This window comes from Sinocyclocheilus anshuiensis, unplaced genomic scaffold (assembly GCF_001515605.1).
Source record: "Sinocyclocheilus anshuiensis isolate Anshui unplaced genomic scaffold, SAMN03320099.WGS_v1.1 scaffold1810, whole genome shotgun sequence".
Lineage (NCBI taxonomy): Eukaryota > Metazoa > Chordata > Actinopteri > Cypriniformes > Cyprinidae > Sinocyclocheilus > Sinocyclocheilus anshuiensis.
The window spans coordinates 60,055-71,394 of record NW_015547669.1 but is presented as its reverse complement, the minus strand read 5'-3'; the positions used below and the strand labels follow the sequence as shown (position 1 = coordinate 71,394).

The 11,340-nt window shown below is 36.4% G+C and overlaps 1 protein-coding gene and 1 long non-coding RNA gene across 2 annotated transcripts in view; one reads left to right on the top strand and one right to left on the bottom strand.

The window, feature by feature from the left end:
* Nucleotides 1-2,109: 2,109 nt before the first annotated feature.
* On the top strand, nucleotides 2,110-4,382 carry pea15 (proliferation and apoptosis adaptor protein 15). The gene is made up of 3 exons (XM_016505113.1): nucleotides 2,110-2,325; nucleotides 3,982-4,137; nucleotides 4,225-4,382. Exons 1-3 carry the CDS (start codon nucleotides 2,154-2,156, stop codon nucleotides 4,287-4,289), a joined length of 393 nt encoding a protein of 130 aa, XP_016360599.1. The 5' UTR covers nucleotides 2,110-2,153; the 3' UTR covers nucleotides 4,290-4,382.
* Nucleotides 4,383-9,433: 5,051 nt separating this feature from the next.
* Nucleotides 9,434-11,340, bottom strand: part of LOC107702719 (uncharacterized) — an 8,782-nt gene continuing 6,875 nt past the window's right edge. Inside the window, exon 3 of the long non-coding RNA XR_001635789.1 lies at nucleotides 9,434-9,527. This is a non-coding gene — a long non-coding RNA (uncharacterized LOC107702719). The remainder of the gene's footprint in view (nucleotides 9,528-11,340) is intronic.

The following is an 11,340-nucleotide window of genomic DNA, read 5'->3' as shown; positions in this document are numbered from 1 at the left end:
TTATTATTATTATTATTATTATTATTATTATTATTTAATTCATTTTTACTTCAGTTTTGGTTTAAGTAATTATAGTACATAAACTAAATTAATTTTATTTTATTTTTAATTTAATTTAATTTAATTTTTAATTTTATTTAATTTTATTTTATTTTTAATTTAATTTTATTTAATTTTATTTTTTTATTTTATTTTATTTTTTTTATGGCCTTGTCTTTCTTGTGTTTATAGTCACACTATAGCTCAAAAATCTAAAACCTCTCTGCTACATTGGAAATGGTCTTGCCTTCTTTCATATTTCCTTCAGAATCTGCACATCTAATTTAGACTGTTCCAGCTCTGACTGCGAGACACTAGCTGTTTCAAACTGCATTTGCATGGGCTTTACACATGTTTGTTCTCTCTGTGTCTCCTGCTGTGTGTCTTCTCTCCTCTGCTGGAGGCTGGTGTAAGTGCAGCGCTGTATTGAGGTCAGCAGCAGATCAGAGCGCTTTACAGACAGCAGCAGGTAAACAGCAGCGTGTCAATACTCTTTGTACGGATATGGAATCTGTGTAAGTGTGTGTGTGTGTCTATGGGATGACTTTGTGCGTTTCCCACTCTTTCTATGTCTTCCATCACACACACACACACACACACACACACTGTATTCTAGCAGTGACATTGAGGTTGATGAATGTGGAATGTTTGCTCTGTTAAACCGGCTGCCGCAGCACAAATAATACATTGTAAAATCACAGAGGCGTCCATCTTGGCTCTGGATCCTGCACAGTTTCCTCAGACCTCTGTCCTCGTGTGGGCTGGGAACTGCTAAAGCGTTCGGATTGATTTGTTTGCCATCACAGTGAATGTGGCCGCGGTGTATCATGCCACGTCTCTGTATTTTGACAACATGATGATAACCGTGCTGTTCGTGAGGGAGAAATGTCTGAGGAAGTGGGAAGATCCTGCGCTGGTTAGCTGTGATGTTCGTGAGCTCCGCTAGAGGGAGACAGAGAGCAATAACACCACAAACTTTGACCTTAGAGTCTCAGAGTCTGTCCCAATACACACACTTGGCCGCTTGAGAGTGTGCAAGACTGGTCTGAGGAATGCCAAAGGTCAGTGCCCTTCATAAACACTAAATACACACTTATAGGGCTTCGGAGCGATATTTGAGGTTGAATATATCCCATCATTCATGTTTAGAAACGTATGAGCTCACAGGGTTTCTGCAGGTCTTAAAAAGTCTTAAATTGCACTTCCACAAATTAAGGCCTAAGAAGTTCTTACATCAGAGGAGAGTGTCTTTATTTCATAAAGTGCCATTAAAAGTTGCATGCGCTGCAAAAAACGGTTTCCCTTTGAATTAAGTTGATTGTTCTGAGCTCATTAGCAGATACTTGTTCTTGTTTTAATCATAGACGCTTTATTTTGACCTTTTTCTGATATAACAAGATTTCCAAAACGTATGTCATTTTGCTTCTCAAGTAACATTTGCACTGGAAAACAAATGTTGTATTGCTTTTTTTTAATTAATGGTTGTCTCTTGGAAGTTGTATTTTCAAACGTGTGGTTAATAAAGGGCATTTACGTCTACATACGTATTGTATTCCATTTTTATTCTTTAACTTTTATTTATTTGGTCTTAAAAAGGTCTTACAAAGTCATAAATTTACCTTCATAAACCTGGCTGAAACCCATGCTCTGAAAACTTTTTAGTGTAAGTTTAATTCATTGGATATAATTTGGTAGTAAAACTTAAAGTATTATATGTGTGTTTTATAAAATGTTTGCAACTCTTTTTTTATCCCCTAATTAGAAGCACCACAACATTACCAGTACATGTGTATAATGTATAACACTAATAAACACACTTCTTGATTTTGCAGAAAGGAGAAAGAAAGAAAGAAGGAAAGAAAGAGAAGGAAGGAAGGAAGGAAGGAAGGAAAGAAAGAAAGAAAGAAAGAAAGAAAGAAAGAGAAAAGAAAGAAAGAAAGAAAGAAAATAGGATATTGACACATGCAGTGATGACTGCTAGAAAGATTAATGTATTTGTTTATGTGTTGTATTAGTCTTTAGGGTTTCCTGATATCACACACTGCTAATGTACGAAGCAGAGCTTACAGATACGCTTGTGTGCTGATCTGTTCATTCTGTCTGTCTTTCAGAGAATGTCTGAATACAGCTCGATGTTGAGTGATCTGTCTGAGAACATCACTAATGAAGACCTGGAGCAGCTGAAGTCGGCCTGTAAGGAGGACATCCCCGAAGACCAGAGCAACTCCATCACCTGCTCCAGAGACTGGTTCAGTTACCTGGAGAACAATGACAAACTGGCACGAGGTGAGGAAGACGCCGGCCTCTTCGGTCTCCATCAATATAGTGAACCAAGCTGTCAAACCTTAAGCTTCACACACAATAGAAATTAATTTACTCTCAAGCTATGTGGATGAGTCAAGCAGAGATTAGACTGAAGTTATGAGTCACTGATCATATTCCTCTCAAACCCCAGTGACCCTGGACCACAAAACCAGTCATAAGGGTCGATTTTGTGAAATTGAGATTTATGCATCATCTGAAAGCTGAACAAATAAGCTCTCCATTGATGTATGGTTTGTTAGGATAGGACAATATTTAGCCGAGATACAACTATTTGAAAATCTGGAATCTGAGGGAGCAAAAAAATCTAAATATTGAGAAAATCATCTTTAAAGTTGTCCAAATGAAGCTCTTAGCAATGCATATTACTAATCAAAAATTACGTTTTGATATATTTACGGTAGGACATTTACAAAATATCTTCATGGAACATGATCTTTACTTAATATCTAATGATTTTTGGCATAAAAGAAAAATCTATAATTTTGACCCATACAATGTATTGTTGGCTATTGCTACAAATATACCCCAGCGACTTAACACTGCATATAGCATATAATTTGTTTTTATTTTCAAAATATTTAAGCATCCTGTGATTGGTCGTGACAAAAGCATGAACCGATGATGTTTGACACAACTGCCTTTGTGAACTTTAGCGAACTTTTAAAAATAGTACACATTGTGGATATAATATACTTTTAAAGAATACACTTAAGTGTGGACTTGATGTAATGTTAATATCATATAATTACATTTAAATAAAAACGCATTATAGTTTGCATTTATATTAAATGCAATTAACTTTAGAGTGTTTTGACCCACTTATAGGACTTGCGTACATAAGTATATGTCATTTCATAATTACATGTGTTGTCTTTGAAATATGGTTAAAGTACTGCTGAATGCATTTATGATCAACTAAAATATACTTTAATACAATTCCAAGTGAAACTTGTATAGCATTTATTTAAATCTATTTGTAATGATGAAGTTGCAGTTTAGTACAGATTAAGCATTTAAAATACTTACTACTTAAAACAGTGATTTAAAATGTACTTTAAAGTAAAACTTAATTACAAAGGTCACTTTAAAAGTCTACTTAAGTGTGTTTACAAACAGTCTTGAAAGTGTCTCTATTTAAGTCACTTAAGTGGCCTTTTAATTAACTCATATTATATTATCTGCAAGTATAAGGTTGGTTAATTTATTTTAAGGTGTCCTTGTTACAGTGTAATTATACATTTAAGTAATATTAATTAACTACATGTTCTTTCTATATGTTTAGGGTTTGGCTTAGCATGTAATTGTGCATACTTAATTGTTATTATAATAGTGCATGTAACGTGTAACAAGGACACCTTAAAATAAATTCTTACCGTACAGTCTTTAAAAATATACTTTAAGTGCACATTCAATACAGTTAAGCGCACTTTTGTTACACAAGGGAGGCACTATGTTTGAAGATGTTTAAACATTTTATATTCCAAAAAAGGAAATGAGTTTTATGTGTTTGGAGCGGCACGACGACACACTTTTTCATTCCTTTAAATGGCGGTTGAGCTTATTGTACAGGCATGTGCTCATAGTTCGATAAGACGTCTCTGTGTGTGTCTTGCACAGATAACCTGTCCTACATAGAGCACATCTTTGAGATCTCGCGGCGGCCGGACCTCTTGACCCGGGTCATCGAGTACCGCACGACCGTGCTGAAGATCTCCGAAGACGACGAGATCGACACCAAACTCACACGCATCCCCTCGGCCAAGAAATACAAGGGTACTGAACTCTTCTCTTTAACAGTCTCTGTGTCCTTTACTTACTCTTTGTCTGTAACAGAACGTTTCTCCTCTATGTCACTCATAGATATCATTCGCCAGCCGTCAGAGGATGAGATTATCAAACTGGCCCCTCCCCCCAAAAAAGCATGAGGTCAAAGTTCATGACCTCTGCTCCTCATCCCCGGCACTTCATCTTGCCCATCATCGTCACCAAGCCACGCCCACTGCCCCGCCCACTCCACCGTACAGAAGCCAAACAGCCAATCAGATAGCCGAGACGCTTTACAGCCACGCCCACGCCACGGAACGGAAGACAAAGAAATGGACAAAAAGACAGCGACCAAAAGACTTGCAGACATGCAGAAGTGAACATAGGTCAGGTTGTGTGTCGGAATGAAAAACAATCGTTCTGTGTTCGCTGACGCTCGTGTGGAATCGTGTATGTGCGAGAGAGAGTTTATTCACTCCCTCGATAGCATCGAGTGGGATCGTAACGTTGGTCAGACCAACGCAGTTCATGTCTTAATGTGGAAACCGGTTTAGCCACTGATCGCTGTTCCTTTAGACACATTTATTCCCTGGTTAGTGTCGTGGGTAGACTCCAGGTCCGTACATTCCCTTTAAAACACGACTCATATCAACATTTAAAAGTGTTACAGAGAATTAATCTCTGAATTTGTGCGATTGCCACTTAGAAAGCCAATATTTGCCTTCTTTAGAAATGAAATGCATTATTGCAGGGTATGCAATTACCAAGTAGAGAATTTATATTGCTTTTTTTTATATTTATGTATGTCACACTTCTAGGAAATATAGTTTATTAAATGATCAGTTATAGAATAATCACTGTTGCGTATCAAACGACAGCAGTCTTATATAAGCATAAATGAAGTTTGTTAAAATCTCTTGGGAGACAAAATTAGACGTTTATCTTCTATTATTAAATGTATAATGGGCCTAAAACCACTGTCTGTGGATGATTAGAACATGCTAGAACACAAAATGCATGGGAAAAAAAAATCTCAATATGTGTTTAGTAACGTTTTAGCTCCATTTCTGCAGTATTTGCATCAGGAAATAGAAGGCATATATTTTTGTTAAAACTTTAAATTGCTCAATTTGACTACTTCTACTGTGAATTATTTATTCTGATGCCTCAGTATGCCATTATGTGAAACATTAGGATGATATCACATCTATTTTCAGTTGATCACTTATATACTGATAGAGGGTAAGAAACAGCTGCGACTAAAACAGGGATATTTATGTCACAGATGTGGTTAAAAATGTAATAAATATATAAATATATATATTAATGAGATAACTGCAGCACTCGATATGTGGCCAAAAGTCTGTACGGATCACATTGTGTATCTAAACAGTGCACCGTTTTAGCTGTTTCCGTCTATTTTTATCTATTTTTCATCCTAACACACAGCATATTAAGATTGTGCTGCGTTTACAAATACTGATATCATGATTATGATTGTGATATTCCTTCGCCTTTTCCTTCCTTCGCACCATCTGCTGAAAGACTGTTTAAACACGACTCTAAATTCGCTTGATCACTGTGTGCTCAGCCCCTGCAGACTGTTGTTTTCAGCCGATAAAGCCGCAGCGGTTTTTATGCGTCTGCACGCGGCGCTCAGTTCCAGGCTGCTTCTGCAACTCTCTATTATTCTGTTGTGTGATTTTGCTGAATCGAAGCAAACAAGCTGTAAGACCTCAGCAAAACCTGACATTGAATCTGGAACTACGCATTTATAAAAGTCTGGGATATTTGGAAAAGCCGGATATCGACTGGCCCTGAACATTCGTGGCCCTTTTAAACTTGAAAAATGGTTACTGTGGATTTCTAAGGACTTAAAAAAAGTCCTGTCAAGGTTTAGATCAGTGAATTAGTCAAGTTTATTTCTGTCGCTGCCACCTTAAAATGACAGATCTGATTTAATTTATTTACCCTGCATAGTAGAAAGTCCTAAATGATATTTTCAATACAATAAAAGTGAATGAGGACTATATATATATATATATATATATCACACACACTCTCTCTCTCTCTCTCTCTCTCACACACACACACAATCAAATCTATAGATGCTTGTTTCTGCCATGAAGTAAAATATCAAATATATAGACAGAAATATTAAAAAGGTAATTGTGACTTTTTATCTAAAAATTCTGCTTCTTTTCTCCCTGAATTCTGGGTTTTTATTGCACAATTCTGACTTTTAAAAAATGATTAGAATTGTGAGATATAAACTCAATGCACATTCGCAATTCTGAAAAGAAAAATTTGAATTGTGAGATAAAAAGTAGCATTAATAAAAAGTAAATAAAAACAAGTTATTATTATTATTATTATTATTATTGTGTGGCTGAAAATAACCTGTAATTGTAACCTGTTATAACTTGCAATTGCGATATAAAAACTTGCCATTCTGAGGAAAAGGCCAAAATTGCAGTGTTTAACTTTAGTTTAAATGTTAAACTCAAAATTCCAAGTTATTAACTTGCAATTCTGAAGAAAAAAAAAAGTCAGAATTGTGAGACAAAAAGTTGGAATTACTTTTTAAAATATATTTATTCTGTAGCAGAAACAAACTTTGATACAAATCTCATTTGCACTTCTGCATATTTTAACATGGTGCATCGCATTCGGTCAGCAGACAAGAACCTAAAGCATTCAGTATCAGTAACGTCAAACCTGGCATCTTGCCGCTTAATCATATTTAAATGTAAGTACATTTGAAATATATTTGAGTTGATTAATTTTAGTGTACTTTGGTCTTTCTGACACAACGCTATCGATTGACATCAGAGGACTAGAAATGCATGAGTTTGACGGTCTCTCATTCCTCTTTCACTGTATGCAAAAGTTGTCCTTTTTTTCAGTCCAATAAATACTAAAACTAATTTGAGGATGAGTAAATGACAGAATGTTAGAGAAGATTACCGTGTAAAATCCCAAGTCACGAACGATCCCTTCGGAAAACAGATTGTAGATGATTCTATTTATTGTAGTTTGTTATGTTGTTGTTGTTGTTGTTGATGTATCGATGTTTCTGGATTGTGTACAGATATCATCTTGTGAATCTTGCGGCGTGTGACATTGTGACTGTGGTGATGTTCCCTGTCTAGTGTCTCTCCGGACACACGGCCAAACGCTCATCAGACACACCGCGATCGCTTTTGAATAGATTCCTTTCTCTATTAGTTTAATGGTTTAGTTTGTTTGCATCCTCAGTCCTGACTGAGTTCTCTGTGATACCTGACTCTAGATCAGCTCTCTATAGGCTTATGTAACGTAACATAACGTCCCCAGAGCAGCAACCAAGGGCTTCAGATGTGCTCACGTCATTCACGGTGGCTTTCATTAGATCTCGTATCGTGTGCATGTCTGTACGGTTAGTCACTGATCGGTAGATTCGTCTCTATTAAGCCTCTGTTAAGCACTGTGCTTTGCGCTTGAGATCAATTTAACGAGGTGTGTTTTTAAAACACAGCGCCTCCACTGGAGAACATCGGAAAAGCCATATTATCATCGCTCGCCCTTTTCAAAGTTTCCTTTTGCGAAGGTGTATTCGGATTAACTTCCTGTTGCAGCAGATTGATGGAATACGGTTTATTTTCTTCACAGTGTCTTTCTCTAGTTTAATGCCACTTCTTTTCCTCTATGCAGAGATTATTGGGCACTGTGCACGAGCGTCTCCTCTAGACACGTTTGCGACGTCGTTAATAACCACTAGATGCACGTATTACGAAACAGTGCGATGCTGAAGCCATAGACACATAATCATGTCGTTTAATTGTCAAATTGGATGTCACGGTATTAAAACATATCAGCCTTGATAATGCTGCAAAAGCTTCGCGATGCTGAAGATGTGTCGCTGTTGGCGTAACAGAAACACGACTCGAGAGGTGTTTTATCCTGCTTTTAGTCGATGTGTCCAAAACAAGTACCACTGAATTTGACTAAAAATGACCACAGAAATAAATCTCGTTCAAACCTGTCCACTTCAGAATATGCATACAAAAAATGCATAAAGAAAATTAAGCTTATTTTTGAGCCATTACATTTTTTGACATTTCACCTAGATATCGTAAAATATACACAATGCCTGGATTTCTATTATTATAACACAGTTTTTTGTTCTTTGCTTTATAATAATGGCACCGGGGGAAGGATGTGCTTTTGTCACCATACACATTATGCCGTAACGCAAAAACCTAAAAATGGGCTTCGTTTTCTTTTGCACAATATGATTTTCTTTCTTTTATTTTTTTTACGTTCTGACTGATGTTTTGTTCTTAAGTTGTACATACAAATATGTTGATTATTGATTAATTTATTTAATGCAAGTGTATCTTGTTTTGGTGTACTGAGGTGTGTGTACTAACTGGACAAGCGGGAGGGCGTCTATTCATCAGTGTAAGTGTAAGTGTGATGCTCAGATCAGGTCTGCTCTGTTGGGTTTATCGTAGGACTCTGGGCTCAAGATCCTTTTCTATATTCTTCTGCTTTGATAACTTTACAGCATCATTTATGTGTCTTTTCATCATATCTTTATGTTTTTGTATTTTATTGTAGTGTTGTTCCAAATGCTTGTTCTGTATCTTAGTGATGCTTCTCAGCATAATATGAGTGTGTTGTAGTAGCCATGCCCTTGTCATGTCGTGAAATGTTCATATGAGAAGCCACTGGCTGTAAATGCAAGAAAACCTTTAAGGATCATTCATTAAGTTCCCCGTCAGAACGTGAGACTGAGAAACGTGGAATCGGTTTGCGTAGAGATTGAGACGCTCATCGTCAGTCGAAGTGGTGTGATGCTGTTACTGAGATCGTGAAGAGAGGGATTTCGACGGCGATGAATTATGGTGTAGTTTAAGAGAGTGGATCGTAGTGCTTTAGTGCATACTTTGATCACAGGAACTATGAAAGTTAATATAGTCAAATAACTTCTGCACGGTGAATCTCACGAAGAAGCTAGAAGGCCATTTATCCCCCCAAAAATGTAAGTATTATTTTGTATGAAGAACATGATATTTTTTCTAGGACCGTACTATTTATTTTACATGCCCAGCTAATGAGGAACGTTCTCTGAATGTTGGTTGATGTTCTGACAAGATTCTTTCAAAGTTATGAACAAACGTTCTTCTAGTTAAAGGGATAGTTCAACCAAAACTGAAAATGCTGTCATCATTCACTCATCCTCAAGTTGTTCCACACCTGTATGAGTTTCTTTCTCCTGTTGAACACAAAATAAGATAGTTTGAAGAATGTTGGTAAACCAACCAGTTGACGGTAGCCATTGACTTTCACAGTATGAAAAAAAATACAAGGGAAGTCAATGGTTGCTGTCAACTATTTGGTCATTTTTGGGTGAACTATCCCTTTAATGTTCACACACACACACTCACTCACTCACTCACTCTCACACGCACACAAACACACACACTCTCTCACACAAACACACTCTCTCACACACACACACACACACACATACACACTCTCTCACACACACACTTTTTTTGCTACTTGTTTCAGAATGTTAAGGGAACATTTGAAAGTAATGTTCTATAATGTTTGCAAAATGTTTAAATGGAGTGTTTCCTTAATCATTGAAAGCCTGTCTTGACTTTTTTCTTTTTTTTTTTCTTGGCCCATACATATTTCTTGACTGTTTTCGTGAGATCCACACGCGGTACTGGTTTAGACATAGAGGCATTGTAATTTTATTTTTCTTTGTTTCTTGACTTCACATTCCTAAAACGTTGAGGTGGAAATGTAGAGACCTTGTAGAGGTGGTTTGAGCTGAAGATCCGATGATAAACATGTTAGACGAGGTGATGTTACTGTAGGAATGGAAAGACGAATAGAGAGACATATCATATATGGATAATATAATGCACATTTGTAGCAAGAAAAAAAACACATTCAAGTCTAAAATATAAAGCACATGCGATATGATTGTGCGCATAAGAGCTGTTAGAGCTATTCTCGTAACGTTTACACTGAGGACTAAAGCATGCTCTCGTGCCACAACGAAGTGCCAGCTGGATTTGTGTTTGTTCAGAAGCTTAAAACAGAGACTTTAATCTGCAGAATAATTTATGGCTGTCGTGATAAGAAGCCTAGAGGTTGTGATGAGGATAAAGATAAAGATGCAGTGCTGTGCTGTGATGAAGTCGGGTAGAATAGCTGCTTGGAAATGAAAACAGATATTGAACTTTGGTTGGTCTTAGACTCTCGCTGAAGGACTTCTTTGTTTTGGCATGTTTTGGTCATTGCATATTTATAGATGTGATGCTCTTTTTTTTCTAAGTCGCTTCATAAGACACTTTAGCTTAAAACCGCTTTGCAGATCGCTGTTCTCGCTGATCGGACTCATTTTTCTCTTCTGACATTAAACGTTAAACCTCTGTGAGCGGACTGCTGTCAGCATTTCTTCAGTGATTCTGTTTGCTTTCTTTCTTTTGTCTTACGTTGCAGCAAGAAAGTGATGGACACTCAGTATGGAAACCTGTTTGTGAAATATACCTGCAGATGTGGCTTCTCTCTTGGAGTGAATTAGGCTGAACCGAAATGATGCCGTTTTGTCATTGTGCTTAAATTAATATATAAATATTAAATTCTATATTAAAATATATTTGCTAACCTACAGATGTGTGTGAGCCAGTTCTTTTCCTTGCTCTCAGATAAAGTTCACAATGAAATGTGATGATATGAAATGCACAACAGCACAAATGCACATGTTTATATGTGATTATCATTTACAGTGTATGTATAGTGTATTAAAGGTAAACAATTAATCACTTCTGTGTTTGCTGGAAATGGACCCTACGAGCTTTATTCTTAGATCTGCCAGTTGAACTATACGAATAAAAAGCAAACAAACAAACAAACAAAAAAAAATCATGATTCACACATTTTGTAGTTATTTCCAAATGTTTATTGATATGTCAAACTTTTCCCACAGTGCCCAGAACAGCACTCTCTCCAGTTTGTGCCACTATGAAAAAAATGAAAACAAAAAAAAAGCAGTTGATTATAAAAATGTATTTGCATAGAGGTAACTAAGCAATATCCAATAGAAAACCCCTTTAAAAAAAAAAAAACATTGTCTATATTCAAAAATATAAAGAGAATTTGTTTACATAAAACGTTATAAGATGCCAAATAAGTGAAAGTGACGTGAGG

Excerpts from the sequence above, each read along its gene's own strand:
- pea15 (XM_016505113.1), top strand. The coding sequence starts at position 2,154 with ATGTCTGAATACAGCTCGATGTTGAGTGATCTGTCTGAGAACATCACT. Across the intron at positions 2,326-3,981 it reads CAATGACAAACTGGCACGAG|ATAACCTGTCCTACATAGAG; the intron begins GTGAGGAAGACG and ends TGTCTTGCACAG. Across the intron at positions 4,138-4,224 it reads CTCGGCCAAGAAATACAAGG|ATATCATTCGCCAGCCGTCA; the intron begins GTACTGAACTCT and ends TGTCACTCATAG.